General features: G+C 47.7%; 1 protein-coding gene across 1 annotated transcript; it reads right to left on the bottom strand.

Annotated features, from left to right (window-relative positions):
* On the bottom strand, positions 1–27,684 carry LOC137095773 (uncharacterized). Its single transcript, XM_067462538.1, has 4 exons — positions 27,573–27,684; positions 4,500–4,691; positions 1,090–1,545; positions 1–212 (listed from the first exon to the last, which is right to left on the bottom strand). The coding sequence occupies exons 1-4, from the start codon at positions 27,682–27,684 to the stop codon at positions 10–12; spliced, it is 963 nt and encodes a 320-aa protein (XP_067318639.1). The 3' UTR covers positions 1–9.

Below are 27,684 nucleotides of genomic sequence, written 5' to 3'. Positions count from 1 at the left end.
TACAAGACATCACAATGCAAGGTCTGGTTCTGTGTGAGAAGACTCCATCCTCTCCATTCGTGTTTCTTGCAGGACCCATGTGGTCGCCTGGTCAGTTGACAGAAGCCCCAAAAGGTCCAGTCCTGGCAGAGTCCTGGGGGGCTGCAGCCCAACCTGAGCCTGATGCTGGAGGCCGAGGCCCTGGACCTCTTCCTTGGAAACCTGGGGCTTCTCTGAGGAGCAAATGCAGGAAGGACGGTCAGTGGAAAGCAGGCCTTCCAGACCGGCCTCCCAGCCCAGAGCCTCCAACCCGCCCACAAGGTTGGAAGGTTTCCATTTCCACCTGAAGACGGAGAAACCAGCCTCCAAGGGCCTCTCCATTGGGGTCCCTGGGGTCAGGGCTGCAGCAAACCACTCCAGGCCCCCTTCCTGGCTTCCATGCCTGTATGGATTTGGGGTGAAGGGATTCATGTTCAGGACCTTGGACAGCTCCCCCAGACCCAGGAATAGAAACCCAGAATGGATTCCTCACTCCCTCGATTGTGGTGCATCTACACTGGGAACCTTGGGATGTGTAGTTGGGGGGAAGCGCAGAGGATGAAAGACCTTGCAGAAAGGGGCTACTGACAAGCTGGAAGGAAGACCAAAATGGTCCAAGGTTGACGCCATGGATCCCCTGAGGATTGGCCGAGGGAGCAGCAGGGATGCTTGGCCTGGAGAAGAGGAGGCCGAGAGAAGGGGGCGGGAGGGGGGGGCGTGTGTCCATGTGGACAGGGTGCCATCCGGAGGAGGAAGAGGAGGAGGAGGAGGAGGCTTGGCTTCTGCTGCTCTGGAGACTGGGACACAGCAAAGCCATGGGTTCAAATGACAGGGAAAGAGGTCCCGTCTCAACATGAGGATCAGAAGAGCTCTTTGGCAGTGGCATAGGCTTCCCTGAAGTCCAGTGGAGTCCCCTTCCTTCTCTTGAGGCTTTGAAGCTGAAGCTGGAGTACCATCTGCCAAGAGGGCTTGGATGGTGCCTTCCTGCCTGGCAGAAGGGGGCTGGACTGGAAGGACTCTAGAGGTCCCTCCCAACTCTATGATTCCATGATGCTATGACCCACAACTCACCAACGCATTGGAGGCTGCTGGTGTCCCATTCAGGGTGGCCGTCCTTCTCTCTGCACAAGATCCGGCTTTCCTTGGGTCCGAAGTATTGCTCTGGGCGACATCTCACCCAAACCTCTTCACCGATGGCAAAAGTCTCCTTGGGAGATGGTTCCACAGCAGAGATGGAGGGGGGCCACTCTGTCCTCGAACAAGACCCTTCTGGAGCCTTGCTGGTGGTCAGTGGGGGGCCTGGCTCAGGGCTGGTGGAAGGAGGGGAGGTGGTTGACCCCTTCTCTGCCTCGCAAACGGGCTTGACATCCCAGCCAAATGTGTTAGTCCTTTCAACACACTGGATCCTCTCTGGAACAGGATGGTAACCTTTTCTGCAGGTGAGTCTCAGGGTCTCTCCAGGGCCAAAGGTCAAGGCCTGAGGTGTCCATTCCAGGCGGCTGGCCCACTTCTTGGGCACTTGGCATCCTTGGAGGAAGCAAGAGGAGGAGGGTTCCGGTCAGTCTGGCTCTCGGTCCAAGGATTCTCATTGCTAAGCTTAAGGTTAGTGTTCCGGGTTCAAAAGATCAGGTGAGGGGAGCAAGGGGATCATGGCCCAAAATTATACATAGAAAACAACGGAGTCCCTGGGGAAAGTTCACCACCTGGTTGATGGTGCATCATCCCCACAGAAGAAAGACTGCAGCTTGACCCCACTTGAATGGCCAGGGATCCATACTATGGAATCATGGGGTTTGTAGTTTGGTGAGGGACTACAACTCTCAGGCTCTACAGCGTTGAGCCATGGTGCCCAAAGGCATGCCCGGCTACATTAATTAATTCCATAGTGTAGAGACTCCCCTTGACATAATATTCCAAAACCACAACTCTCACTCTGGGAAATGGCCATGAACCAAATCAGAAATAGAACACAGAACTAACCAGGGTTCCCTCCTTTGACTTTTGGCTGAAACCCAGGGTGCATTCTCTATTCTGGAAGGAATGCAGTTTTCCAAAGCATGGGGACACAGGAGTTCAGTGAGGTCAAACCGCATTAATTCTGCAGTGTGCATGCACCCTAGAAGTGAATGGGTGGAAGGAGAGTGTCTCCATACTTATTGTCTCTTCTTCCACCTTTAATCTATATATATAAAAAGGGAAAGGGCGTTCAACGGGACAGCAAAACGTGAAAAACCCCTGACGTAAACTCACCAAATTTGCCGTGCACATACCTCAACCCACAAGGTATGCACAACACTCATCAAAATTCCAAACAACATTTCAACAAACGCACAATTACAAAAACCAACTGAGCATGCGCAGTGCCCAGGGGAGGAAGTACACACGCAATGCACTCTGAGAACTGCAGTTCTAGAACACGGCCTACCCGCTGACGCTGAAGCCCTGGCCTGGGAGTTGGAGCTCGGCCGGCTGTGCTCGCTGGGGGCCAGGATGCTGCGCGACCTGCGGAGGCTGCCCGGGAGGCCCCCACTGCGCGCCTTCTTGACCCGGCCAGGAGAGGCCGCGACCCGGCTCTGCCGAGGACAGCCCATTGGCCACCGCAACGCCCGGCCCAGGCCGCCCCCGCACACTGCCGTCTGGCTCCGCCATCGGTGAGGAAGGGGAAGGAGGGAAGGAAGTGGGAGAGGGAAGGAAGGACAGAAATGAGGGGTAGGGGTGTAAATAGCAAGGAAGGAAGGAAAGTGGGAAGGGGAAGGGAAGGTGAAGGGAAGGTGTAGGAAGGAAGGAAGGAAGGAAGGAGAAGTTGAGAAGGTATATGAAAGAAGAAAGGAAGAAAAGAAAGAAGAAAGGGAGAGAAGGAGGATGGGAAAGAAGGAAGGAAGGAAGAAGAAAGGAGGGAAGGGAAGGTGTATGAAGGAAGGAAGGAAGGAGAAGTTGAGAAGGTATATGAAAGAAGAAAGGAAGGAAAGAAAGAAAGAAGAAAGGGAGAGAAGGAGAATGGGAAAGAACAGAGAAAGGAAGGAAGGAAAGGAAGGAAGGAAGGAAGGAAGGAAGGAAGGAAGGAAGGGAAGTTGAGAAGGTATATGAAAGAAGAAAAGTAGGAAAGAAAGAATACAGAGAGAGAAGGAGGATGGGAAAGAAGGGAGAAAGGAAGGAGGAAAGGAAAGAAAGATAGAAAAGAAGAAGAAGGGGAAGGGGAAGGGAAAGTGTCAAAAGGAAGGAAGGAAGGAAGGAAGGGGAATTTGGGAAGGGGAAGAGAGGGAAAAAAGCGAAGGAAGAAGAGAAAGGGAGGGAAGAAAAGAAAGAAAGAAAAGGAAGTCTGGAAGTCAAGAGTGAAGGAAGGAAGGAAAGAGATAGAGAGGGAAGAAAGGAGAGAAAGAGGAAGGAAAAAAGGGAGGAGGAAGGAAAGAGGAAGAGAAGGAAGGAGGAGAGAAGGAAAGAAAAAAGGGAAGGGAGGAAAGACGGAGCAAAGGAAGAAGAGAAAGAAGGAGAGAAAGAGGGAGGGAAGGAAAGAAATAAAGAGAAGGAAGGATGGGAGCAAAAACCTAAGGAAGGAAGTAAACAGGTAGAGAAGGAAGAAAGGAAAGAAGAAAAGGAAATGAAGGAAGGAGAGAAAGAAGGAGAGAAAGAGGGAGAGAAGGTTGGCCACAGCAACGCGTAGCGGGTAAAGCTAGTAATAAATATAATAATAATAATAATAATAATAATAATTATTATTATTATTATTATTTATTTATACCCCGCCACCATCTCCCCAAAGAGGGGACTCGGAGCGGCTTACATGAGGCCAAGCCCAACAGTACAACAATAAACAAAAGCAATAACAAAAACAATAAATACAATACAATTAATATAAATCACATATAAACAATAACCAAAACCAGTAACACGCCAAGATTTAAAACCTATGGCCGGGCCAAATGTAATAGTTTAAAAATTAAAAATTAAACGCTGGGCATGAACAAGGTAGGATATGACTGGTATCGGGTCAATCCTAAACCAGTAGCAAAGTGCATTCTGAGGGCATATTGCTGAGAGTTTTCCTTATTCTGGGAAGGCACACTGGAACAACCACGTTTTCAGGCTCCTCCTAAAGACTGCCAGAGTTGGGGCATGCCTGATGTCCTTGGGGAGTGAGTTCCAGAGTCGGGGGGCCACCACCAAGAAGGCCCTCTCCCTCGTCCCCACCTGTGAAGGGGGCAGGAGGGAGAGCAGGGCTTCTCCAGATGATCGAAGAGATTGCGTGGGTTCGTAAACAGAGATGCGGTCACGCAGGTAGGCAGGTCCCAAACCATTCAGGGCTTTGTAGGTAAGAACCTGCACCTTGAATTGGGACCGGAAAATGAATGGCACCTTTGTGCAGCATTTGGCCCAGCCTTCCCCAGGAGGGCCCCCAATTTCAAGGGCCCCCACCCCAAGGATCCTCTTCCAGGACAAGAGCACCCTTCTGCTGCCCCCCTCCCTTCCTTAAACCCACTCACGCAGGCAGGGGACGCGGCTGAGGTCCCAGGCGGCTCCCTCCCCATTGGCCACGCAGACCACCTCATATGGTCCACGCTCTTTGATTTTCTGACAGGACACAGATGCCGTGTCATTGACATAGAACTCCTTTTGCTCCGGAGAAAAGGCTGCCAACTTCAGCCAGGACCCAGTCACCTCACACTTGGGGAGACCTGGAGGAAGAGAGGCAAGGGAGGAAATTATGGTCAAACTCTCACAATGGGAAAAAGACAATTCAGGGATACACAGAGTGGTCGTTTGTAGGCTTGGGTGATCCAGTTCGTTAATTTCGTTATTTGTTATTAATTCATATTTAAATTACCTTACGATCCAATATTGAGCCATGTAGGAATAGTGTGAGGAGCAATTAAGAATCGAAACAATTTTTCCAATTTCGTAATTATTTCGTAATTATTTTCGTATGTCTGGTGCAAGTTTTACAATCTCGCATTTACCCCACTTCCGGTCCCTTTGCTCTGCTGCTTCCCTCCTCTTTCCTCAGGCTTCTTCTTGCCTCACTCTGGGCTGCACTGGGCTACCTTCCTTCCTTCCTTCCTTCCTTCCTTCCTTCCTTCCTTCCTTCCTTCCTTCCTCCTTTCCTTCCTTCCTTCCAGCTGGCAAATCCCACATTCCCCCCTCCCCCCTCTTTCTCCTGGCATCCTTCTTGCCCAAAATTTCTCATTACTTTATTTTTCATACCCTCACTCTATGCCACAGGAATGCGTTGCCAGGTACAGCTAGAATATAATATAATATAATATAATATAATATAATATAATATACAATTATAATATAATATATAATATAATAATATAATAATAATATAATTATATAATAATATTATTATATTATATTATAATTGTATATTATAATATAATATAATATAATATATATAATATATATAATATATTATATTGTAATATTATATATATAATATATATATAATATTATATATATAATATAATATATATAATATAATATAATATATATAATATATTATAATATATTATATTGTAATATTATATATATAATATATATATAATATAATATATATAATATAATATAATATATATAATATAATATACAATAATATAATATAATAATATTATAATATACAACAATATAATATAATAATATTATAATAATATAATATAATATAGTTGTTGTTTGTTTTCTCACACCAACAGTCAACAACAGAGGGAGAGGGAAGCTTCAGAAGTTCCCCCTGTCCCATTTGGAGGTGTTTTTTTTTTTAGCATATTGCATATTTAGCATATTGCATATTTTTTTAGCATATAGCAATCGCGTCCGCCATTAATGAATCGATTCGTAATTTTACGAAATTTCGTATATTTCAAAAATTTTAAAAGGAAAATGTCAGAATTCTTTAAAAAAATGAAACGCAAGGGCCCCCTAAAAACAAAACGAGTTTAGAACCAAATTTTTCCATGGTTACCCAAGCCTAGTAGTTTGCCAAGGTCCAACCTTCTCTGGATGCATCTGTGCCAGACCTGGACAATATTAATCCCATAAGACTCATAGGTCCCACCAAGAGAATCCAGGTGGCCCACAATGGTCCAAGAGCAGGAGCCAGATCATGGCACCCGGACCCCATTCCCACCTCCTTTTTGCTCCCACAAAGGAGCCCCTCTTCAGCGCCCCATGCTGTCAAGCTCCACCCATCTCTGATGCACCAATGGACAGGGAGGAGATGTGGGGGTCAGTCTGACCGGACAGTTGCTATCCCCCTTTGACCTGACAGGTCTGGCTCCCTTGTGTCACATAGCATTCACAGAATGAGCACACAGAACCACGTCTGGAGGAGGGGGAGAGGGAGGAAGGGAGGGGGCTCAGGACAGCTTCCTTGGCAGCCAAAAAGAGGGAGGAAGCCCCACACACAGGTCTCCGTGGCAGGTTCCCAAGGAGATAAGATCTTCTGGGGAAGCCCTACTCTCGGTCCTGTCACCGTCACAGGCGCGTTTGGCAGGGATGAGTGACAGGGCCTTCTCAGTGTTGGCCCCCCATGTCATGGAACTCCCTTCCTGGCAATATTCGATCCGCCCCCTCCCTCTGTCCTTCAGGAGGATGGTGAAGACCTGGCTGTGGGACCAAGCCTTTGGGGCAGGGCAAGGAGGCAATATTAGAATGGGGTCCTGATGTCGCACCTCAGAATAGATTCCCCTTGCTGAAATCACCAACGTGCACACGGACTGAAGTCTTTGTAGTTTATTGAAAAGTAAAAGCTAAAAAGTTCTTAAGAGCAAGTAAAGTTCCAAAAGATCAAGCTAACACAGCACGATGAAGCATGATCCAAAGAGGCACCAACAAAGCAAAATCTCATGAGAACATGACAAAGTCCCGAGACTGTGGACACAAGACAATCCAGGCAAAAGTGCACAAGCTGCTTGGTTGAGCCAAGAGTTGCCCTGACAAAGGTTTGTTTTCAAACACACTGCTTAATACCCTTTGCAATACAGGAAAGCATTCCTTTGGCCTCAGACCTCCTCCTTGTTGCCTATTCTCACACTCCTTCAACTCTACTCTGAACTTAAGAACGGAAAATGGAATGTTGGTGGACAGGAAAAGAGATTTAAAGATGGGCTCAAGGCCAACCTTAAAAACTCTGGCATAGACACTGAGAACTGGGAAGCCCTGGCCCTTGACCGCTCCAGCTGGAGGTCAGCTGTGACCAGCAGTGCTGCAGAATTCGAGGAGGCACGAGTGGAGGGTGAAAGAGAGAAACGTGACAGGAGGAAGGCGCGTCAAGCCAACCCCGACCGGGACCGCCTTCCACCTGGAAACCGATTGTTGCAATCCAGAGCAGGGAACGAGGCCCTAAGATAACTCTCCACCACACTTGACTGTGAAAAACAATCCTTTTTTATTGAAGAAAAATGGTTACAAAATAAAGGAAAAATGCAAGTCAAAAGCAAAATCAGCCAAGATGAATTTAAATGCACAAGAACAAAACCCAAAGCCACACTGTAAAATACTGGAACCTGTTAGCAATCCACTAACCGTACTTGGTGTCCTAGAAATCTTTCAAGACCATGGCCAGGGAAACCGGGAGAACTGCCAAGGTCTTCATCAATCTGAAACGATGCCTGAACTGAGAAAATCAGCCCGGCAGAAGGCACTTAAAGCCAAGGAATTGGTTTTGTGATACGCCTCCCTGCTTTGAAGCCATTGTTTGTATTTCTTTTAATCTGGAAGACCTTCGCAAGCTGAGTGATTCACTCCTGTCTTGCCAGATCTGGCCCCTTCTATTCTCATTAAGGTTCCCAGGTGCAGAAGGGAGGGAAAGGTCATGGCTTCCCTCTGAAACATTCTCATGAACACTGGGACTTTCATTTTCCAAATCTACAGAAGTTCCTTCCTCACTAATTTCAGGAGCATTGGCATCAAGAGGTACATTTCCACTAGCATCAGTAAATATATTTTCATTAGCATCAGGAGGAACAAACAGAATCAGGTTCAAGTTCAAACTCAGGCTGAACCCCAACACTGATGCCTTCACTGTGGGAGAAGATTTGGGTCAAGAATTTGGCTCCACAGCCACCTACGAACCCACAAAAATAGTCATCAAGGAAGACCATCTTACTCGTCCAACGAGGGATCGCCTAAGTAAGTAAAGTAAGTACACTCCTTCGAACTCTGAATTCCAAACGGTCGGCCCAATCTAAGACTCCCATTTCCTCAAGGTCAGGCTGCTCGTTAGTGTCAGCCTAGTTGCCTTCCTGCTTATTATCAGGCTGAGAACTGGCCTCCTCTTCTGAGCCAATTTGCACCTGGTTAGTTTCAGTATCCAAAACATCCTTCCCTGCTGTGGAAAACTCAACTTGCACACCCTGCTCCTCATTGTCTACAACAGGAACATTTTGAACCTGATTGTGAACCTGAATCCCATCATTTATTTATTTATTATTTCAAAGTTTTATATACCGAGCTTCTCACCTCAGAAGAGGGACTCAGCCCAGTTTCCAACCATAAAAACACATACAATCGGTAAAATATCAAAATACACATTACAATAAAACATTTAAAAAACACATATATTTAAAACTACAGTGGTCAGTTGTCATACAAAAATCGAATATACACCGTCTTCCATCCAGATCATTGTCTCATTCTTCAAAAGCCTGTCTCCATAACCACGACTTCACCTGTTTCCTGAATGTCAGGATTGTTGGGGCGGTTCTAACCTCTGGCGGGAGAGAGTTCCAGAGTCGCGGGGCCACTACCGAGAAGGCCCTGTTCCTCGTCCCCATCAGACGCGCTTGTGAGGCCGGTGGGACCGAGAGCAAGGCCTCTCCAGATGATCTTAGTAATCTTGATGGTTCGTAGGGGAGAAGACGTTCGGAGAGGTAAACCGGGCCAGAGTCGTTTAGGGCTTTATAGGTTATCATCCTCATCAGAGTCACTCTGAGACCCCAGCTGAGTCACAACACCTGAGATGGTTTTTAAGCAACTGATTTTAAAGCGAATATAAGTGATTTTAATGTTTGTTTATATTTATGGTTTTCTGTCCTGGCATTGAATGTGTGCCATATATATGTTGTGCTCCGCCCTGAGTCCCCTGCAAGTGAGAAGGGCAGAATATAAATGTTTAAATAAATAATAAATAAATCACTCCTAGAATCATAGAATCATAGAATCAAAGAGTTGGAAGAGACCTCCTGGGCCATCAAGTCCAACCCCATTCTGCCAAGAAGCAAGAATATTGCATTCAAATCACCCCTGACAGATGGCCATCCAGCCTCTGTTTAAATGCTTCCAAAGAAGGACCCTCCACCACACTCCCTCTGGGGCAGGGAGTTCCACTGCTGAACGGCTCTCACAGTCAGGAAGTTCTTCCTCATGTTCAGGTGGAATCTCCTCTCTTGTAGTTTGAAGCCATTGTTCCGCATCCTAGAATATTGCATTCAAAGCACCCCTGACAGATGGCCATCCAACCTCTGCTTAAAAGCTTCCAAAGAAGGAGCCTCCACCACACTCCCTCCGGGGCAGAGAGTTCCACTGCTGAACGGCTCTCACAGTCAGGAAGTTCTTCCTCGTGTTCAGATGGAATCTCCTCTCTTGTAGTTTGAAGCCATTGTCCCATTGCGTCCCAGTCTCCAAGGAAGCAGAAAACAAGCTTGCTCCCTCCTCCTCCCTGTGGCTCCCTCTCACATATTTGTACATGGCCCTCATCATATCTCCTCTCAGCCTTCTCTTCTTCAGGATAAACATGCCCAGCTCCTTTGGCCGCTCCTCATAGGGCTTGTTCTCCAGACCCTTGATCATTTGAGTCGCCCTCCTCTGGACACATTCCAGCTTAGAGTCAATATCTCTCTTGAATTGTGGTGCCCAGAATTGGACACAATATTCCAGGTAAAGTGGTCTGACCAAAGCAGAATAGAGCATGGGGAGCATGACTTCCCTAGATCTAGACACTATGCTCCTCTTGATGCCTGAGGCCAAAATCCCATTGGCTTTTTTTGCCGCCACATCACATTCCTGGCTCATGTTTAACTTGTTGTCTACGAGGACTCCAAGATCTTTTTCACTCGTACTCCTGGGTGTTGTCGAGCCACGGCACCCCTCTCCCCAAACATTTATAAATCACAAGAAGACTTCAAGCAAAAAATATGATTTTGTCTTTATTCTTAAAAAGCTTTTCTGCTCTTTTAAAGTTTCATAATACCAAGGCCGCTGGAGGTTCCGAGAGGACCCAGCAGAAGCTCTACCCTGAACTAAATCAAAGTGAAACCCTTTAATAAATATATAAAATTGATATTTTTGTGAAACTTGTATTGTTGTGCACTGTGTCCATGTCTAAATGTATAAACTTGTCTCAAAGATATCCTGAAGGCTGCTGCTTCCTCCATAATCCTCCGTGCCCGCTGTTTGCATAAACTCCTGGGAATGGGAATACTATCCTATCAAAAAAGGTCCCTCCAGCAATCTCCCAAGACAGATACTATCACAGTGGTTCTCAACCTGGGGGTCGGGACCCCTGGAGGGGTCACGAGGGAGTGTCAGAGGGGTCACTAAAGACCACCAGAAAACACAGTATTTTCTGTTGGTCATGAGGGTTCTATGTGGGAAGTTTGGCCCAATTCTGTCATTGGTGGGGTTCAGAATGCTCTTTGATTGCAGGTGAACTATAAATCCCAGCACCTACAACTCCCAAATGTCAAGGTCTATTTTCCCCGAAGTCCACAAGTGTTCACATTTAGGCATACTGAGTATTATTGCCAAGTTTAGTCCAGATCCATCATTGTTTGAGTCCACAGTGCTCTCTGGATGTAGGCAAACTACAACTCCAAAACTCAAGTCAATGCCCACCAAAATCCTTCCAGTATTTTCTGTTGGTCATGGGAGCTCTGTGTGCCAAGTTTGGTTCAATTCCATCGCTGGTGGAGTTCAGAATGCTCTTTGATTGTAGGTGAACTATAAATCCCAGCACCTACAACTCCCAAATGTCAAGGTCTATTTTCCCCGAAGTCCACAAGTGTTCACATTTAGGCATACTGAGTATTATTGCCAAGTTTAGTCCAGATCCATCATTGTTTGAGTCCACAGTGCTCTCTGGATGTAGGCAAACTACAACTCCAAAACTCAAGTCAATGCCCACCAAAACCCTTCCAGTATTTTCTGTTGGTCATGGGAGTTCTGTGTGCCAAGTTTGGCCCAATTCCATCGCTGGTGGAGTTCAGAATGCTCTTTGATTGCAAGTGAACTATAAATCCCAGCAACTACAACTCCCAAATGACAAAATCAACCGCCCAACCCCACCAGTATTCAAATATGGGCGTATTGGGTATTTGTGCCAAATTTGGTCCAGTGAATGAAAATACACCCTGTGTATCAGATATTTACATGACGATTCGTAACAGCAGCAAAATTACAGTTATGAAGTAGGAAGGAAAATAATTTTATGGTTGGGGGTCACCACCACATGAGGAACTGTATTAAGGGGTCGCGGCATTAGGAAGGTTGAGAACTACTGTACTATCAGATCCTTTTGTGTACGTGTGTGAGACAGGTGATCCTTTTGTCACCTAGCTGAGCTTAAAATGTGTACCTGTTTGACTAAGGCTGGAGGCTTGCCATTCCCACGGAAGAGAAGGATAAACAGATATGAATACATTGGTCTTCTGGATAGGCAGCCAAGCCCCTGGTCATTTGGGATTGTCGCCCTTTGTCTTTTGGGTCTTGCACCTTTGTCTCTGAAGCTGATGGGAACTTTAGGAGGGTCTTAAAGATCCCCACCAAAGAGGGATCGCTACTTTGGTGAGCTAGAGAAGCCTGATTTCAGCCATTTTATTCAATTAAAAATTCGAAATAAACCTCACCAAAGTCGAAGAAGCGATATCAAGGTGTTTTTATTAGCAATTCAGCTGAAAAGCAATAATTTACCTACAGAACATGCCAGTACAGAGATCAGAGACATTTTTATAGGATTTTCAGGCTTAGAAGTTTCAAAATTGTTTCAAAACTGCGCCGGGATTGTGGCGCAGCTGGCTGAGTGTCAGCTGCATTAAGATCACTCTGACCAAAAGGTCACGAGTTCGAAGCCAGCCCGGGTTGGAGTGGGTTTCCAACCAATTGTGTGTAGCCTGTTGTTGACCTTTGCAACCCGAAAGACATTTGCATCTGTCAAGTAGGAAAATAAGGTACCACCTTGTGTGGGAGGCTAAATTAACTAATTTATGAGGCCATAAAAAGAAGACTCCAGGGAATATGGAATGCGGAAGTGCTCCGTCAGTGTCGCAGATGGACGATGAAAGCGACAGCTCCCCTGGCATCCAGAAAAAAGTTAAATAGCCTCTGTGTATGTCTGTATATGTTTGTATGTCAAAATTGGCATTGAATGTTTGCCATATATGTGTATACTGTAATCCGCCCTGAGTCCCCTGCAGGGTGAGGAGAAGGGCGGAAGAGAAAAGCTGTAAATAAATAAATAAATAAAATTCCCGCCCTCTGCCCGGCTCGCAGGTGATTGGCTGATGCGATAACAGCTGGGAGGAGGCTCGCCAGGACCAATCACAGGGCTCCTCCAGCCCTTCCTTCTGCCAAGTTGTACAGGTCTGATCCACACTGTGGAACGAGTGCAGAGTGACCCCACTTGGACTGCCATGGCTCAGTGCGGTGGGATCCTGGGGGTTGGAGTTCTACATGCAAGGCCTTAAGCTTTCCCTGCCAAAGAGAGTTGGAACTTCAACAAACGTGCCTCAGAAGTGTCCTTTGACCACCACTGATCCCCACAGATAGGCAAGCCCCCCCCCGCCATTCATTTGATGTCGAGCACCCCCCCCCCCCCAAATAAGGGATAGTGACTTATAGTTCTGCAAAGAGCAAGGGCACCAGACTACACAACAAGGGTCAAGTCTTGGTCACATTGCCAAAGCACTGACAACAACAAGGACCCCACAAGGCTTTTGGGAAACGGCTGGATCTTGGGACTTCTGCCCTCCATGAGAGTTGTAGTTTCCCCGGGACCAGCTTCAATCCCAGCGTGGCAGCTCTGCCTAATGTTTTGGACTCACAAGGACATCTTTCCCGCTCATGGACTCACATTGCTTGAAAATAATTTCTTTATTAAATTTCTCTGGTGGGTGGGATGGAGAAGGGGCGATTGATCTATATACTTTCCTTCTATGTATTTCCTTCCCAAGTCTGACCCACCCATGAACTCTTTTGCCCTTTGGGAGGCTGATCAGGGAGCGGCCCGCTGGGCTGAAAAGGCATTCAGGGATCACAAAAACACCTATTTACTTAGAACTCACATCTGAACAATGGGACCTGGAGTTACTATTTGACTTTAGGAGGGGGTCATCAGACTGGGATTTCCTCTGCCAAGTTTCCCTTCACAACAAGCATCCTTCCCAGCCTCACCTTTTACCTGATCTGATCCTGGAAGGGGAAAACCTGAATCAAATGATGATCCCTCATCACTGATCCATCACAAGAACAAAAAAACTAATTTCCTTGGCTGGCTGATCCCTCGGGCACAGGACAGTGGGATGTCCTCATTCTCTCTGGACACAATGCCCCTCTTCCATCCTGCCTCCCTCTCCCTGATTTGCTAAGGAGACGAAGAGGGAGGGAGTTTTGAAACTTTCAAACCTGTATTTTGCCTATAAAAATGCCTGTAAATTCTGTATTGGTATGCTTGTGGTGGAACTATCCCTGCAATGCATCCGATCTCAGCTGAATTGCTAATAAAGACACCTCGGTCGCCAGCTTCTTCCGCTTTGGTGGGGATTTATTATTTTAATATTTTCGCTACTGGAATTGGCTTTGCTGCCCTCACCAAGGTTCCAGGACCCTCTTTGGTGCGGTCCTCAGGATCTCCTCAGCTGGGGAGGTCCTCCTAAAAGAGGCTCGATATCACATTTTGCTTCCTGAATGCTCATGCCCACGCAGAGATGCACACACACACACACACACGCCTTTCCTGGTGCTTGTGCTGCTGCTTCTCTGCCCGGCAGCCAAAGCCACAAGAAAAGAGAAGTGCCAATACGGCTTCCGCTGTGCCAGGCGCAAGGAGGGGCCACATCCTGCCCTGGCTGCCGTGGCTCTCAAGATTGCGGAAAGGAAAGGGGGCTGTGCAGACCCCTCAGATTGGGGCCACACAACCCAGGCTTAGAAAACCCCTCTTGCCAGGTGTCCTTCCAAAGAGCAGGGCATGCCAGGGAAGCCCAGACTCATGGGTTGGGACTTCCCTTGGTCTCCCCATGGGACCTGGCAGGAGGACTTCCTCTCTGCCAGGCTTTGGGGATGTGGTGCTCCTTCCTGGCACCCAGTTCCTCTTTCCTGCAGCTCTGTTGTTGCCTCCTCATAGAATGCTCAAGTTGGGAAGGACTCCAAAAGGCCACCTAGTCCAACCCCCTTCTGCCAGACGGGAAGACACAACCAAAGACACATCCAGCCCCTGCTACAAAGGCCAATGAGAAGATGCCACCAGATTCCGTACTCCATTGCCAAGCATCTCTTCCCATCTGGAAGTTCTTCCCCATGCTTAGGCAGAACCTCCTTTCCTGCCATTTTCATCCATGGCTTCTTGTGTCCAAGTGTCCAGAGCAGCAGAAAACAAGCCCCCTCCCTCTTCCTTTCCAATATCTCCACATGGTCCTCATGTCCCCTTCGCTCAGCCTTCTCTTCTCCAACCTAAATCTACTCATTCTTCATAGCAATCCATAGTTTCCAGGCCTTTCACAATTTCTGTTGTGGACATCTCACAGCAGGTCCATATCCTGTAAACCAGATGCCGGCCATCTTGGTGTTCCTCCTGGGAAAAGCCACCTTGCAATTCCAAGACCGGAGTCCCGGCTGTGCAAATGCACTCATAGACTCCTAGAATCAAAGAGTTGGAAGAGCCCGCCTGGGCCATCCTCCAGTCCAACCCCATTCTGCCAAGAAGCAGGAATATTGCATTCAAAGCACCCCTGGCAGATGACCATCCAGACTCTGTTTAAAAGCCTCCAAAGAAGGAACCTCCGCCACACTCCGGAGCAGAGAGTTCCACTGCTGAACGGCTCTCACAGTCAGGAAGTTCTTCCTCATGTCCAGGTGGAATCTCCTCTCTTGTAGTTTGAAGTCATTGCTCCATTGTGTCCTAGTCTCCAAGGAAGCAGAAAACAAGCTTGCTCCCTCCTCCTCCCTGTGGCTTCCTCTCACGTATTTATACATGGCCCTCATCATATCTCCTCTCAGCCTTCTCTTCTTCAGGCTAAACATGCCCAGTTCCCTAAGCCGCTCCTCATAGGGCTTGTTCTCCAGACCCTTGATCATTTTAGTCGCCCTCCTCTGGACACATTCCAGCTTGTCAATATCTCTCTTGAATTGTGGTGCCCAGAATTGGACACAATATTCCAGATGAGGTCTAACCAAAGCAGAATAGAGCATGGGGAGCATGACTTCCCTAGATCTAGACACTAGGCTCCTCTTGATGCAGGCCAAAATCCCATTGGCATTTTTTGCCGCCACATCACATTGTTGGCTCATGTTTAACTTGTTGTCCATGAGGACGCCAAGATCTTTTTCACACGTCCTACTCTTGAGCCAGGCCTCATTGTCCCCCATTCTGTATCTTTGCATTTCGTTTTTTCTGCCTAAGTGGAGTATCTTGCATTTGTCCCTGTTGAACTTCATTTTGTGAGTTTTGGCCCACCATCTCTCTCATCTGTCAAGATCCCTTTGAGTCCTGCTCCTGTCCTCTGGAGTCTTGGCTCTCCCTCCCAATTTGGTCCCGTCTGTGAACTTGATGATCCTGCCTTCTCGCCCTTCATCTAAGTCATGAATGAAGATCCTGAGCAGGACCGGGCCCAGGGGGGAACCCTCCTGATGGCACTTCTTTCCAAGGTGAGGAGGAAGCATTAGTGAGCACTCTCTGTGTTCGTCCATTTAACCAATTCCAGATCCACCTCACCGTAGTTTTGCCTAGCCCACCTTGGACTAGTTTCCTTGCCAGAAGGTCATGGGGGACCATGTCGAAGAAGGCCTTCCTGAAATCCAGACATGCTCCATCCACGGCATCATTCCCCGCATCTACCCAGCTTGTAGCTCTATCGAAGAAAGAGATCAGATGAGCCTGGCATGACTTGTTTTTGATAAATCCATGTTGACCATTAGCGATGACCGCATTTGTTTCTAAGTGTTTGCAGACCACTTCCTTCACAATCTTTTCCAGAAACTTGCCCGGTATTGACGTGAGGCTGACCGGACGGTAGTTTCTTATTCCCCGAAGGAAGCGAGTCCAAAATCCCCATCAAACCACACTGAGAAACATCTGTGCCCACTTCAGCTTTTCTCTCTATCAATGAGGAAGCACCAGCTTTGACCCAGAAAAACCATAACCTGGGGACGTCTAGGCTGCTGGATATTTTGGAAGCAAAAGCCGCACTATTTTTGCTGCCTCAAAATCCACTCCGACACAATCACAAAGCTCTCAGATCCTGTTCCAGCCAGCCAGCCAAGCCAATGCAATGGGCGTCATCCCTTTGGTGATGGAGGTGCCCCATCCTTGCCCGGGATGTGCAGGAAGCCCTCCATGGAGCTCAGGTGGGGGCTCCTTGCCTCTCGTTCCCCATCCGCAGGGCTCCCCCACTTCCAGAATCCAGTCCCGACCCATTCCTTGCAAGGCCTGGAGCAAATACACTGGAACTGCCTGTTGCAGCACAGCCACCTGTGTGACTTCTTTCCACCCAAAATGAAGAGAAAATGAGCCCACATGTAGCTCAGCCAACAGAAATCAATCCACTACTTTTTTTCATCATGTCAGGAGCGACTTGAGAAACTGCAAGTCACTTCTGGCGTGAGAGAATTGGCCATCTGCAAGGACATTGCCCAGGGGACGCCCGGATGATTTGATGTTTTTATCATCCTTGTGGGAGGCTTCTCTCATGTCCCCTTTGCATGGGGAGCTGGAGCTGATAGAGGGAACTCATCCACCTCTTCCCAGATTCGAACCTGCGACCTGTCGGTCTTCAGTCCTGCCGGCACGGGGGGGGGGGGGGGGGGGGGGTTAACCCACTGCACCACCAGGGGCTCCAAATCCACTAATTAAAAGGTTCTTGTGGGTTTTTTCGGGCTATAGAGCCATGTTCTAGAGGCATTCTCTCCTGACGTTTCGCCTGCATCTATGGCAAGCATCCTCAGAGGTAGTGAGGTCTGTTGGAAGAAGCCACCCCAGCCATTCCACAGATATATAAACCCATTGTCCTAATTCCAACAGACCTCACTACCTCTGAGGATGCTTGCCATAGATGCAGGCAAAACGTCAGGAGAAAAATTACCTCCAGAACATGGCCCTATAGCCCGAAAAAACCCACAAGAACCTTGAACCAGTCTCCTGCTCCGTGGTCAGTTCTGACTGTGGCTCCTTGGTCCTGGTACAGATTCCTCAGGAGAGAGGGAAAGAGGCTTGGGATGCCCATCCCACCAAGAACTTGCCACCATTTATGATGATCCACACAGTCCAAGGCTTTAGAAGAGTCAATGAAGCAGAAAGAGATGTTTTTCTGACACTCCCTGCCTTTCTGCATTCTCCAGCTTACTTACTTACTTAGGCGATCCCTCATTGGACGAGTAAGATGGTCTTCCATCATGGGTTTCCTTGTGGGTCCGTATGTGGCTGTGGAGCCCAATTCTTGCTCTGCATCTTCTTCCGCAGTGAGGGCATTGGTTTCCAGGTGGAAGGCGGTCCCGGTCGGGGTTGGCTTGACGCGCCTTCCTCCTGGCACGTTTCTCTCTTTCACCCTCCACTCGTGCCTCCTCGAATTCTGCAGCACTGCTGGTCACAGCTGACCTCCAGCTGGAGCGCTCAAGGGCCAGGGCTTCCCAGTTCTCAGTGTCTATGCCAGAGTTTTTAAGGTTGGCTTTGAGCCCATCTTTGAATCTCTTTTCCTGTCCACCAACATTCCGTTTTCCGTTCTTAAGCTCGGAGTAGAGCAACTGCCTTGGGAGACGGTGGTCAGGCATCCGGACAACGTGGCCGGCCCAGCGGAGTTGATGTTGGAGGACCATCGCTTCAATGCTGGTGGTCTTTGCTTCTTCCAGCACACTGACGTTTGTCCGCTTGTCTTCCCAGGAGATTTGCAGGATTTTCCGGAGGCAGCGCTGATGGAAACGTTCCAGGAGTTGCATGTGACGTCTGTAGACAGTCCACGTCTCACAGGCATAGAGCAGGGTTGGGAGGGGAATGGCTTTATAGACAAGCCCCTTGGTCTCCCTACGGATGTCCCGGTCCTCAAACACTCTCTGCTTCATTCTGGAAAATGCTGCACTTGCAGAGCTCAGGCGGTGTTGTATTTCGGTGTCGATGTTGACTTTGGTGGAGAGGTGGCTCCCAAGGTAGCGGAAATGCTCAACATTTTCTAATGTTACACCATTAAGCTGTATTACTGGCATTGGAGAGGGGTTGGCTGGCGACTGCTGGAACAGCACCTTGGTTTTCGCATTCAGAAGAAGATCTACAAGCCACTCTAAACACCTTCGCAGAAGCATACGAGAAGCTCGGCCTGTCACTGAACATAGAGAAAACCATTCTCCAGCATCCGGAGATTGGCAATCTGGTCTCTCATTCCTCTGCCTTTTCTAAACCCAGCTTGAACATCTGTCAACTCTCGCTCCATGTCTGGCTGGAGTCTTCTTCCTTGCAGGATCTTGAGCATTACCTTACTGGCATGGTGAGAAATAAGGGCCACTGTACGGAAGTTGGAGCAGTCTTTCGCATTTCCCTTTTTTGATATGGGGACATTTAGGCTGTTGGATATATTGGAAATATAAGCCGTACTATTTTCGCTGCCTCAAAATCCACTCCGACACGATCACAAAGCTCTCAGGTCCTGTTCCAGCCAGCCAAACCAAGCCAATGCAATGGGCATCATCCCTTTGGTAATAGAGGTGCCCCATCCTCCATGTGCAGGAAGCCCTCCTTGCAGCTCAGGTGGGGGCTCTTTGCCTCTCGTTCCCCATCCGCAGGGCTCACCCCCCCTTCCATAATCCAGTCCCAACCCATTCCCTGCAAATCCTGGAGCAAGTAAACTAGAACTGTGCCTGTTGCAGCACAGCCGCCTGTGTGACTCCTTTCCACCCAAGACAAAGAGCTAAGGAGCCCAGATGTAGCTCAGCCAACAGAAATCTATCCACTAATTAATAGTTTATTAAAGAAAAGAAGGTTCTACACAAAGAAACTAGTTCAAAAACACTTTCCAAGGTTTTTTTTTTTATTTCTCGTGTCAGGGCAGCCAGTCAAATATATTACATATATTACATAGAACAAAGCAAACAAACAGAGAAAATACAAAGTGTGTGAGTTTGGTAGTGGATTAGATGTCCTTTGAGCAGTCTCTGTCCCCTTGGAGTGCCTCTGGTGTTGCTGCAAGGAGGTCCTCCCTGGTGCATCATGTGGCTGGGCTCAGGGTGCATTGCAGCAGGTGGTCAGTGGTTTGCTCTTCTCCACACTCGCATGTCGTGGATTATTCCACTTTGTAGCCCCATTTCTGGAGGTTGGCTCTGCATCTCGTGGTGCCAGAGCGCAGTCTGTTCAGCGCCTTCCAAGTCGCCCAGTCTTCTGTGTGCCCAGGGGGGAGTCTCTCATCTGGTATCAGCCATTGGTTGAGATGCTGGGTTTGAGCCTGCCACTTTTGGACTCTCGCTTGCTGAGGTGTTCCAGCGAGTGTCTCTGTAGATCTTAGAAAACTATGTCTGGATTTAAGTCATTGACGTGCTGGCTGAGACCCAAACAGGGGATGAGCTGGAGATGTCTCTGCCTTGGTCCTTTCACTATTGGCTGCTACTTCCCGGCGGATGTCAGGTGGGGCAATACCGGCTAAGCAGTGTAATTTCTCCAGTGGTGTGGGGCGCAGACACCCCGTGATGATGCGGCATGTCTCATTAAGAGCCACATCCACTGATGTCTTCACTGTATCTGGTTGTGATCCCCAGGTTGTGCCAGTCAGCTTTCGTATGATATTGTTTCTGGCACCCACTTTTTGCTTGATGTTCAGGCAGTGCTTCTTGTAGGTCAGAGCACGCTCCAGAGTGACTCCCATGTACTTGGGTGTGCTGCAATGCTCCAGTGGGATTCCTTCCCAGGTGATCCTCAGAGCTCGGGATGCTTGTCTGTTTTTTGACATGGAAGGCACATGTCTGTGTTTTACATGGGTTGGGGATCAGTTGGTTTTCCCTGTCATAGGCAGTTAGAGCACCTAGAGCTTCGGAGAGCTTGTGTTCAACCATCTCAAAGCTCCCTGCTTGAGCAGTAATGGCACGATCATCAGCATAGATGAAACTTTCTGTCCCTTCTGGCATTGGCTTATCCCCATGCTAAGTCTATGAGACGCAAAAAATTAAGAGTCCTTCCCTGCAAGCACTATCTCAAGCAAATATTGACAATTTATTCACACTGTCATTACTTGCAGCAATAGCCGATGTAGCAAAGCAACCATGTTGGGGGGGGGGGGTGTTGAATGCTATCACTAAGGAGGCCAGACTTGGTGGAGGTGGTTGACAGGGGCGGAGCTGCAGGCTATTGAAGGCTGTTCTGCCCCCCCCCCCCCCCGTGCTCTTTGCTTCAGCGTGACCTAAGAGGCAGGTTTCAACTCTCCCCCCCCCCATTTTTACCCCCCCCCCGAAATTTTCAAAACTCCCCCCCCCCCCAAATGTTCAACCCTCCCCGAAATTTTTTTCTGGCTACGGCCCTGGGTGGTGCAATACCGGCTAAGCAGTGTATTTTCTCCAGTGGTGTAGGGCGCAGACACCCCGTGATGATGCGGCATGTCTCATTAAGAGCCACATCCACTGATGTCTTCACTGTATCTGGTTGTGATCCCCAGGTTGTGCCAGTCAGCTTTCGTATGATATTGTTTCTGGCACCCACTTTTTGCTTGATGTTCAGGCAGTGCTTCTTGTAGGTCAGGGCATGGTCCAGAGTGACTCTGAGGTATTTGGATGCGCTGCAATGCTCCCGTGGGATTCCTTCCCAGGGAATAATCCTCAGAGCTCGGGATGCTTCTCTGTTCTTGAGATGAAAGGCACATGTCTGTGTTTTAGATGGGTTGGGGATCAGCTGGTTTTCCCTCTAGTAGGCAGTAAGAGCACCTAGAGCTTCCGAGAGCTTCTGTTCAACCCTCTCAAAGCTCCCTGCTTGAGCGGTGATGGCACGATCATCAGCATAGATGAAGCTCTCTGTCCCTTCTGGCAGTGGCTGGTCATTTGTGTAGATGTTGAACGTGGATGGAGCAAGCACGCTCCCCTGAGGCAGGCCGCTCTTCTGCTTCCGCCATCTGCTTCTCTGGCCCTGGAACTCAACCAAAAAGCTCCTGTTTTGTAGCCGGTTTCCTCTGAGGCGGGTGAGGTGGTCGTCCTTTGGGATACTATACATTTTTCTCAGGAGGAGGCAGCGGTGGTTCACAGTCTCATAGGCTGCTGACAAGTCTATGAAGACAGCCCCTGTGATCTGCTGCCTTTTTTTTGCATAGAATTACTTTCCAAGGTGAAGAGTATAACAGTCTTTCCAAGGTATACGTAAAAGGCAAAAGCAAAAGTACATCCACAGCATAAGCTTCAAAAGTCGTTCCAAAATCTAGGTTGCAGTCAGAGTGTTCCTGAGGATGCAATAAGCAAAGTCCCAAAAATAGTTGGAGAGGTCGCCAGGAGGTGGGTACATATATACATATGTGGTGCCAATGTAAATATGTAAATGGATTTTGGAGGAAGGTATTTGGAGAGATAGAAGCTATAATGAATACGAAGATAGGGATTGCATTGTTGTCCCTTTATAATGTTAAGAAATTGGAAAAGAAAACAGAGAAAGATGCAATAGATCACTTGTTAACTGCAGCAAGATTGGGTTGTTGTAGTTTTTTTCGGGCTATATGGCCATGTTCTAGAGGCATTCTCTCCTGACATTTCACCTGCATCTATGGCAAGCATCCACAGAGGTAGTGAGGTCTCTTGGAACTAGGAAAAAGTGTTTATACATCTGTGAAATGACCAGGGTGGGACAAAGGACGGAGCTAGGTGTGAATGTTTCAACTGACCACCTTGATTAGCATTTGATGGCCTGGCAGTGCCTGGGGCAATCTTTTGTTGAGAGGTGATTAGATGTCCCTGATTGTTTCCTCTCTGTGGCTACCATATAACATAATCAAGGTGGTCAGTTGAAACATCCACACCTAGCTCCAGCAGACAAGAGTTCTTTGTCCCACCCTGGTCATTCCACAGATATATAAACCCTCTTTCCTAGTTCCAACACACCTCACAACCTCTGAGGATGCTTGCCATAGATGCAGGCGAAACGTCAGGAGAGAATGCCTCTAGACCATGGCCATACAGCCCGAAAAAAACCACAACAACCCATTCCCACCTAGCTCCAGCAGACAAGAGTCCTTTGTTCCACCCTGGTCATTCCACAGATATATAAACCTTTTTTCCTAGTTCCAACAGACCTCACTACCTCTGAGGATGCTTGCCATAGATGCAGGCGAAACGTCAGGAGAGAATGCCTCTAGACCATGGCCATATAGCCCGAAAAAACCTACAACAACCCAGTGATTCTGGCCATGAAAGCCTTCGACAATACATTGCAGCAAGATTACTTATAGCGAAGAATTGGAAAGGTAAAATAAATATATCAATTGAAGAATGGTATAAAGAACTATGGAAAATAGCAATAAACGATAAATACATGATGGATTAAAAGAAGTAGATGGGAAATTACCTCCACAAGAAGAAAAGGTATTTTGGAAAGAGAATGTAAATTGAAGTGGCTCGGAAGGTGGAGGAGGAAGAGAGGTGAAAAAAAAAGTATACAAGATATATATATACACTTATAGTTGATGTAATGAATTGAGGATGGAATATAAGAGTATTGGAGGTATTGAAGGTATTGATATATTCTAAGAAAACCAATATTTTTTTTTTAAAAAAAAACAAAGTCCCAAACTGACAGGAAAGCAAAGATCCACAAAACTTCGAAACTTAGACTGAAAACTGTATACAAACGAGATCCCCCAATCCCCATCAGGAAAACGTGACATGAAAGCAAGGCCAGAATCTCTGTTCATGGAGCACAAGGAAAAGCTGACTTTCTTCAGAAAATGCAAAGTGTTGCACTCCAGAGCAGGTCTTGCATCCCAGTCCAAGAAACGAGACCATAAGATTAAATCCACCACACTGGACTGTAGGAAAAGCAATCCTTGTTTATTGATGAAAAATTGGTTACAAAAGAAAGGTAAATGCAAAGTCAAAAAGCCACAATAGAAACACAGCAGTCAGGAACATCTCTGAACTTGAGCAAAATTCCAAAAACCACCATACAAGAACCAGGAATCTGTTAGCCTCTCACTAACCATGTACTTGAAAACTGGAAGCCTCTGGGATTACCGGCCATGGAACACAGGAATTCTGCCAAGGCACAGCCACAGTCCCAAACGTTGCTTGATCTAAAGAGGCACCCGGCAAGAGGCCTCTTAAACCAAAGAAGCTATTCTTTGAAACGCCCCTTGACTTTGACGTCTGGGCCTGTCTCTCCTGTAAACGATGTGACCTTCGTAGAAATTGGGAAACATTTCTGTCTCTAACTATCTGTTCTCTTTGGTCCTCATTAAAAAACCCAGGTGGAGAGATATCACGGCTAGTGATATCACAGCTAACTTCCAAAACATTCTCCTCCAGCTGTTGAGTTTCATTTTCATCTCCGCTGACCTCTGTATCAACAACAGATTCCACACTGTCAGGGTCAGGGAGAGCTTGCTCAGTTGGAAAAACTATCAGAGAATCCGGTTCACACAGATCAGGATCAGGCTGAACCCCAACAGCAGGATCTCCTCTGGCTTTAAACACCACACAGTTGGGTTAAAATAGCAAGCAGTTTTTTGAAGGTAGTAAAAGCCAAAGCAATAAAAACTAATCCACAGTAATTTATTTTATTTATTTGCTGCATTTGTTGACCGCCGTTCTCAGCCCTAGGGCGACTCACGGCGGTGTACAACATATAAAAGACAATTTACAGTAAAGCAATAACGAAAAATCAACATATCACTAATACACAATAATATAATTACACTAAATAATCCGCTCCGTCTCATCGTGGAATCATAACCAATCTCATAATCCATATTCCGTTCCAGTTGTCATTACCAATTAATGTAGCACTCAGTTAAATGCCTTCTCGAATAGCCATGTCTTCAGGCTCTTACGGAAAGACATAAGGGAGGGCGCCTGTCTGATGTCAGCAGGGAGGGAGTTCCACAGCCGGGGGGCCACCACCGAGAAGGTCCTCTCTCTCGTCCCCGCCAGACGTGCCTGTGAAGCAGGCGGGATCGAGAGAAGGGCCTCCCCAGATGATCTCAAGGCCCTCGTGGGCTCATAGGCCGAGATGCGGTCCGAAAGGTATTTTGGGCCAGAACCGTTTAGGGCTTTGTAGGATAACACCAGCACCTTAAATTGGGCCTGGTAGCAGATCGGCAGTCAGTGGAGCTGGAACAACAAGGGCGTTGTATGCTCCCTGCGTCCCGCTCCTGTTAGTAACATGGCTGCCGCGCGCTGGACTAGCTGAAGAGGCAAATCCAATTGATTAGGAAGAAAAAAGGAGCAATTAGTCCAAGGAGAAATGGTCTCCAAAAGTCCATGAAACTAGATACTTGAATTCAAAGGCAAATAACAGCAAAGGCACTTAAACCAGTAATCAAACTAAGACAAGAATCCAGTAACTTGGCAGGAAGAACTTCACATGAATCCAACGTTGATTCGTCTGCAGCTTGGCACTTTTATCCCTGTCCTATTTCCCAAACAGCTTAGAATGGATTTTTCCTTAACTTTGGTTTCAGTTCTAACTTCTGCTGTAATCTGGCTGAGCGCCGTAATTGTTGGTTTGTTTGTCTTTGCTGGCTAAAAACACTTCTTCCGTTCAAGGCTTCATTAAAATCTGCACCTGGAGAGAACTGACCAGGGGACTGCAGCGCAGAGCCTTTCCCAGGCTCAAGAATCATAGAATCATAGAATCATAGAATCAAAGAGTTGGAAGAGACCTCATGGGCCATCCAGTCCAACCCCATTCTGCCAAGAAGCAGGACCTTGAGAATCCCCTTGCAGAAATACAGGCCTCTCTGACCCATCATCTGAATTGCATTCAGGCCCCACATCTCTAAAACCAGGCCCAGAAAACAGACCGCCATCCCCATTCCCTTCAGAAACAGCTCCATGGACGGCATCCCCATTCCCATCAGAGGAATCCACTTGAACATGAACAACATTGTCAATCCCATCATCCAAAACAACCTGATTATGAGACACAATCACAGGCTGACATACAACACAAAGTTGCTCTCACACAGAGCAATCCAAGGGGTCAGCTTAAGAAACTAAATGGGTTCCCATGGAGACACTATCTAAGCTGGAATGTGTCCAGAGGAGGGCGACTAAAATGATCAAGAATCTGGAGAACAAGCCCTATGAGGAGCAGCTTAAGGAGCTGAGTATGTTTAGCCTGAAGAAGAGAAGGCTGAGAGGGGATATGATAGCCGTGTATAAATATGTGAGAGGAAGCCACAGGGAGGAGGAGGGAGCAAGCTTCCTTTCTGCTTCCCTGGAGACTAGGACGCAAGGGAGCAATGGCTTCAAACTATAAGAGAGGAGATTCCACCTGAACAAGAGGAAGAACTTCCTGACTGTGAGAGCCGTTCAGCAGTGGAACTCTCTGCCCCGGAGTGTGGTGGAGGCTCCTTCTTTGGAAGCTTTGAAACAGAGGCTGGATGGCCATCTGTCAGGGGTGCTTTGAATGCAATATTCCTGCTTCTTGGCAGAATGGGGTTTGGACTGGATGATGGCCCAGGAGGTCTCTTCCAACTCTTTGATTCTAGGATTCTGTAATTAACACCTGGAATCCCCGTTTTTATCTTTCAAATGCTGAGAAAACTTTAGTTGCCTCTACTTGGCACTATCTCCCTGTCACTGAAGCCTCTGGCAGCGTTTCCTGTGAAACATTCTCACAAAAAGCAGGTCTGTCTGTTAAACCATTCCCATCAACCAGGGAAGAACTACTTTCTCCCTAAGACGCTACAGAAGTGATGGGCTCCAATTCAGGAGCACAAGGCCCCACCAAAGGGTCCCCTTCTTCCTCCTTCTCAGAATAGGCCTCAACATTGCCCCTGGTTGCATTCCCTTCCAGACCCAGTTAACAGCGATTGGAGTGGCTGAAGGAAGCGGGCATTGCGGGCCTGGAGAAGAGGACCTCAGAGGGAGATCACGAAGGCCTCCCCAAAGACCTGATTTGCCTTCTAAGGCTGTCCCAGAGGGCAGGATCCCAAGGGCAAGAGAAGAGATTCCACCCAGAGGTTAGGAAGGAGGAGGACAACGAGGACCATGCAGCAGACCACCTGGGAGGCCTTCAAGTAGAGCAGTGGTTCTCAACCTTCCTGATGCCGCGACCCCTTCGTGCAGGTCCTCCTGTGGTGGTGACCCCCAACCATAATATTATTTTCGTTGCTACTTCACAACCGTAATATTGCTCCTGTTACGAATCATAATGAATATATCTAATGTGTAGAATGTATTTTCATTCACTGGTCCAAATTTGGCACAAATACCCAATACTCCCAAATTTGAATACTGGTGATTGATTTGGTCATTTGGTAATGCTGGAGTTGCTGGGATTTATAGTTCACCTAAAATCAAAGAGCCTTCTGAACTCCACCAATGATGGAACGGAATCAAACTGGGCACACAGAATTCCCATCACCAAGAGAAAATACTGGGAAGGTCTGGTGGACATTGACCTTGAGTTTTTTGGAGTTGTAGTTCACCTACATCCAGAGAACACTGTGGACTCAAGCAATGATGGATCTGGATCAAACCTTGCACAAATACTCAATATGCCCAAATGAGAACACTGGTAGAGTTTGGAGAAAATAGGCCTTGCCATTTGGGAGTTGTAATTGTTGGGATTTATAGTTCACCCACAATAAAATAGCATTCTGAACCCCAAACATTCCACACAGAACCCCCATGACCAACAGAAAATACTATGTTTTCTGATGGTCTTTGGCGACCCCTCTGACACCCCCGCGCGACCCCCATGGGGGTCTCGACCCCCAGGTTGAGAAACACTGAAGTAGAGGTTGGCTGGCCCTCTGTCAGGAATGCTTGATGGAGGCACCCTCCGTGGCCATGGGGCCAGACTGGATGGAAATCGGAGTTGTTGTTGTCCGTCCCCACCCCCCCACCGCCTCCACCCTGTGACCTAAGACTGGCACAGAACGGCCTTCCTTCTTCTTGCCTCCTGGCTCCTTCTGGGCATAAATAAGGCAACGGTTGTGGTGTTTTCACCTCCCTGAGGCTCTGGGGGACTAGTATGAGGTCTGCATGGGGGGAGATCATGCTCCCCACACCCAAGAGGCCACAAACAGGTCTCCAGAGCAGAACTGCTCCAACGTCAGGCTCCCAAATACAATCCCAGCAAGGCCTTTGCCCAGTGCTGACCTTCTCCTGGAGTCATCTCAGAGCCCAAGTCCATGAGTCTCCTTATGGAGAGAAAAAACAGTGTATAGACATCATCATCCTACCTGGTGAGGGCTCTTCCTGGCTGGGGGGCTGGTCTGACTCTCCCCTCGCTAAGCCTGGCAGCAGCAGGAGAACAAGGGCCAGGAGGATGGACGAAGCCAAAGCCAGACCCAT

This window comes from Anolis sagrei (genome assembly GCF_037176765.1).
Source record: "Anolis sagrei isolate rAnoSag1 chromosome 2 unlocalized genomic scaffold, rAnoSag1.mat SUPER_2_unloc_1, whole genome shotgun sequence".
NCBI lineage: Eukaryota > Metazoa > Chordata > Lepidosauria > Squamata > Dactyloidae > Anolis > Anolis sagrei.
This window is presented reverse-complemented; position numbering and strand designations above follow the sequence as displayed.

What these genes read in the sequence shown, in the direction of transcription:
- LOC137095773 (XM_067462538.1), bottom strand. Translation starts at nt 27,684, where the DNA reads ATGGGTCTGGCTTTGGCTTCGTCCATCCTCCTGGCCCTTGTTCTCCTG. An exon ending in CAGCCGCGTCCCCTGCCTGC is followed by an intron (nt 1,546 to 4,499) that starts GTGAGTGGGTTT and finishes GCTTCCTCCAAG; the next exon opens with GATGCCAAGTGCCCAAGAAG. An exon ending in CAGCAGCCTCCAATGCGTTG is followed by an intron (nt 213 to 1,089) that starts GTGAGTTGTGGG and finishes TTTGCTCCTCAG; the next exon opens with AGAAGCCCCAGGTTTCCAAG.